The following is a 4,820-nucleotide window of genomic DNA, read 5'->3' as shown; positions in this document are numbered from 1 at the left end:
TTTTTTTATTGCGATAGCAATTATATGGACACTCAAAAGCAGATTTCTGCCGTCGGCGTCGCCGTCGCCGTCGCCGTGAGGTTCCGTATGACGTCATTTGGAGATGAAATCGTCGCCGCGCGCCGAACGCTGTATGTGCGAGTGAAAGGGCGCGAGGGGCGCGTCTTTCACGGGGAGTGAACGCACGGCGGAGAACAAACGCGCGTTCTGCGCCGTGCTCGCTTAAGGGCTGCAGAAGTAGGCGTCTCTTTTCTCCTTTACAATCACCATATATGTAGAGCAAACGCGCCTTCTTCGGACGCGCGAGAGGCCGTGGGGGAGGGAAGGGAGGCGACGTTTAGCTGCGGCACCAAGTGCCTATTTATATCAGAGGCTCCAGCAACAGTCACCAACGCCGCACGCATTTTGAGCTAACGCGGGCAAAACGCCGATGGCGTCGACAACAGTTCTGCGTGTTGTTGCTACCAAAGCCGCTCACCTTACTTCGTATGACATTGCTGTGTTGCTATCGCATTCATTGCTTCGCCCTTAGGGCGAAACTGTGACATTTTTTCTCTCTAAACTTTCACTGTCGTTACGACTCACCCGTATCGTGCAACGCGCCGTGGCACGGGAGAGTTTTGCTGGCCGCGCGGCAAACACGTTGTCGACGCGGCGATCGAGTGATAAGATCGGAAAGGAATCAAAGAAAATAACCCCGCAGGCTTTTTCTACACGTTCACCCAAAGGGGGAAAGCAGCGAAAGGCTAGCTATATGATGCGACGTTAACGGATTGTATATGGCTTGTTAAAGTTGCACGGAATTTAACGCTGCGCGTCGGGCACGCGCATTTTAAATCTCGAAAACTTTCACGCGCACTCCCAAGCATGTCGCACATTTTCTGACAAGAACATCTAAAGTTCTTGAGTTAGACGCTCCCAAGACGTTCACCAATGTATACTCCGGTGACGCCAGAAGTTCCCACAGCTGAAACACAATAGATTAACTGTACTTCCTCCTACATATTTCCAAGAACATCTATTTAACGTCTTCGCGTAGACCAAGACGTCTTTAGTCGTTTGTAGCCCTTACGAGAAGTTTTCAAGACGTTTTGTGTTTCGTGGGTTGAACCTTGCAGCGAGTGGATGCGGCCCGGCACACCATAACTGGCACCACGTGCACCTTTTCGTTTGTGGTGCCGTACACATTTCCTGAATAGAACAAACTTCTCGAAATACGCTTTTTTTTTTTTTGCGACTCCCGATCCAAATAAAAATGTAGCGCAGAAATAGCCACATAGCCAACTCATCTAAAACACAGCCAAACAAAAATTTTAGCCCAATTTGGCTACAAATAGCCTGTGGCAACATTGGATGAAGCCAACCAATGAAGCGCGCAGCGGAAGAGCTCAGAAGGAAAGGACGCCCAGGGCCGTCACCCGGGAGGCCACTCAGGGCGCGTCCAGGTGACGTCTGCTCGCGCGGCGACCCCAACGAGGGAGAAGCACGTTTTGCGCGGGAAATCAGCTCCGGCGCGCTAGGTGAGTCCGCCATGTTGCCGTTACGGCGGCAGTTCCCGCAGATCGAGCTGAGCAGAACGCCCGAGCTGGGGGAAGGCACCTCGATCCCCACAGCACTTAATCGTATGTGCGCCGTAAAGAACGCCAGCTAGCCGAAAGTACATAACATATTGATTCATGTGCTTTGAGGTCCCAATGCAAACGTTAGAGCTTATGGGAAACGCCGTAGTTTGACCACATGGAGTTCTTTGACGCGCACCTAATTACAAGTATACACGGGCATTTGGCTCCCCATCGAAATGGAGCCGCCGCAGATGGGAGACAAGCGTGCTACCTAACCACTGATTCACCAGAGCGGCTAAGCAAACATAAAATAAAGACAAGGACGGCACAAGGGCCAATTAAATGTGTTTCAACTGAAACGTACGATTAATATCTTTGTACCTCTTAATATCATTAGCCCTTCTCGCTTATGAATCACACGTTTTAATTGATACAGTGAATGCCCTTCTGTGGCTTAATTTTCTGCTGGCTTCAAAGAGAGAACAAATCGCAGTTTAGAACGAAAAAAAAAAAGAAAATAGTTTATTCAACACAATAAACAAAAACCACGCGCGTGGGCCGGGGTTGTGTACCTCACTGACCCCGGCCGACCTGGCAAGGTCAATTTGGTCGCTGTGCTTACTTCCCTCGAAGTGAGCGTATGGCATTTGTAATCTTTAACGCCGGACCCAAGGGGATATTCATAGTGGCGAAAAGGTGCCGACATTTGAGAAGAAGCAGGGCTCGTCCGTCCATCTGCTCTACACGGAACAGCGTGGCGAAGTGGGCGCACCCCGGGATCCGTCTCACGAACTCCACGACGTCGTCGATGGTCCAGCTTTCCGGGTCTACCGGCAGTGCCGATGGCTCCAGCGGCGCGAGAGCTTGCGCCTGCGAATAGGGTTGGTAATATCGATGAACGATTAATCGATTAAAGATATCCCGCAAAGCGATAAATCGTCATCGATGTCCACCTTTCATTAATTCGAATAATTCGATTAGACATGTTCGATTAATCGTTTTGTAGAGTTCGATAGGAATGGCGCGAAAATGTTGAAATCGTACTAGAATGGCGGAGTACGAGCAGTGACTGTGCGGCTATGCAAGAGCGATTGTCGACTTTTTTTTTTTTTTACCACTACAGTTGCTCACACTTTGTCTTGCATTCTTTACAAAGTTATTCCTCGGAATTTTGAGTGTGACAGCCCACAAACAATTGTGATGAAACAAAACACCAACAGCGCATGCATTTTATGCTAAATCTTCACGGCTGAAATATTAAAGGTGCAAACTATAAAAGAAGGCCGGCCCACAAAAGAGGTCGCGTTTCTACCAGAAAGCGCGCCTTTTTCTTGCCGAGTCCCGAGTGATACCGAGCCGAGCGCTTCCCCCCTCTTCCCTTACAAGCCACCACGCTGCGCGAAGCCGGTGGCTTGAAATGTCCTCGCAATACATGGTATACTATATAGAAACCCACCCGTTGATCGTCGTGTCACTCCCAGTCCCCTAAAGACGTGGCACAGCATTCGCGCTGGTTTGGAGCATGTATTTGACATAGCGATGGAGTTCATGTCGATTCCAGCAACCTATTTCTTCCGTGTGTCTATTCTCGCATGCTGGTTGTGTGGCCATTCAAAGAAGGTGTCGGTTTCATTCAACCATCCAAGCATTCCAACGCTCTGGAGAAAAGAGCATGGGGCTTAAAATCCTATACCACTAACTTTCATTTCCTCTGCGCATATTGCAATTTCTCCATATTTTAGTTGGACTTCACCTTTCACTTTTGCCATTTTTCTTATTCTTTGTTTAACTGCCCAGTACAAGGATCCACTAGTGCCATGTATCTTTAATTCTGCTCCAAGTGCCATTTTATAACATGTTTACCTTTTTATAGGCCACTGATGACAACTCTATTTATTCTTTAACAAATCAAAGATCATTCTTTATCACACTATATACACTTGTATTTCTAACTTGGTTCCACCTCTCAAGCATAAAAATAGGTTCCTACAAAAGTATATAACTGCGTTTCAACCTTTTTTATTTGCCCGGCAAAATTTTCGACCAATCAATTAATCGATTAAAACTCTTTATCGAAAGCGAATGATCGATTAAAGGCTAAAACGATGAATTATCAATCGTGAATCGAATAAAGAAAATAATCGATCATCCCTACCTGCGAAGCAGGCTGCGCGGTAGGGTTCGGCGCCGGTGTGGTCGACATGGCGTTTGCGGCCGGAGCCCGAAGTGGGGACAGCGTTGAAGTGCTCATTTCTTCCATGGCAACGTCCCCGCAATCAGCGGCTTCAGACGTTGGGTGCGAAGCCACGTTCGGAGTAGGGATCGGATCCGAAGCTGAGTTCGGCGACGAGGACACGTTCGGAATCGGGTCGCAATCCTGAGCGGCAGCAGGCTGGCGACTGCAGGAGCACACCACGGTCGGGGTCGGGTCGTGGTTCGGGCTCGTGACACGCGCAATCAGTATCGGCGGCAGTCGCGTCTCACTTGGGGCGAGCTCGTGTTCGAAGCTCGAACTACCGGCCGCAGCTGACTTAGTCGCCGCGTCCCGATTCGGAGCGTGGTCGACTACAGCCGGCGTGTCATCCCTGCTTTCGAATGGCGGACGAGAATCCGGAACCACCACTCCGGCGCGCACTTGACGAGTAGCTCGTCCAGCCTCGGAAGAGTTTCGACCCCTCAAACCGATCGAGAACGGTTCGGTCGACCCTTGCTCAACGTTACCGGCGACGCCCGCCTGGGACGCCGGTTCGGGTGCGTGGGCGAAGAGTTCCGACACGGTCGCATCGGTCAGGGGAGGCAGGGAGGCGAACCAGCGCTCCGCGCCTTGGCGAGACGCCAAGCGAGAGCCACGTTGCCGTCCGCGACTCCGGCGTTTTGTTGTTCCACGAACGCTGCTCGCTGTACTCGCCGTCTTGCGCTCTTTTTCGTGCTGCCGAAGTTTCGCCATCGCACTTTCTTTCACTAGCAAAGTAGCAAGCCCAGTCCTAGCAAATGGCGGCGTCGCTTCGTCGTTTCTTACTCGAAGTGAGCACGGCAGCGGTAGGGATTACGGAGCGAAGCAAGCGAAGCACCCGGATGAACAATTCGCTGATGATGACGTCACTGTCTCGCGCTCGCGCGCGGAGGTTTTTGTTTCGAGTGTAACTAGGTTTCGGTTTTCTAATAGCTCAAATTATGGGGTTTCACGTGCCAAAACCACGATCTGATTATGAGGCGCGCCGTAGTGGGGGACTCCGGAATAATTTTGGACCACCTGGG

The 4,820-nt window shown here is 50.6% G+C and overlaps 1 protein-coding gene across 1 annotated transcript; it reads right to left on the bottom strand.

Annotated features, from left to right (window-relative positions):
- Positions 1 to 2,114: 2,114 nt before the first annotated feature.
- LOC119431426 (lethal(3)malignant brain tumor-like protein 3) lies at positions 2,115 to 4,613 on the bottom strand. Its single transcript, XM_037698914.2, has 2 exons — positions 3,718 to 4,613; positions 2,115 to 2,432 (listed from the first exon to the last, which is right to left on the bottom strand). Exons 1-2 carry the CDS (start codon positions 4,507 to 4,509, stop codon positions 2,181 to 2,183), a joined length of 1,044 nt encoding a protein of 347 aa, XP_037554842.1. The 5' UTR covers positions 4,510 to 4,613; the 3' UTR covers positions 2,115 to 2,180.
- Positions 4,614 to 4,820: the final 207 nt, after the last annotated feature.

This window comes from Dermacentor silvarum, chromosome 10, assembly GCF_013339745.2.
Source record: "Dermacentor silvarum isolate Dsil-2018 chromosome 10, BIME_Dsil_1.4, whole genome shotgun sequence".
Classification (NCBI taxonomy): Eukaryota; Metazoa; Arthropoda; class Arachnida; order Ixodida; family Ixodidae; genus Dermacentor; species Dermacentor silvarum.
The sequence above is the reverse complement of the archived record's forward strand: the minus strand, read 5'-3'. Positions and strand labels throughout refer to the sequence as shown.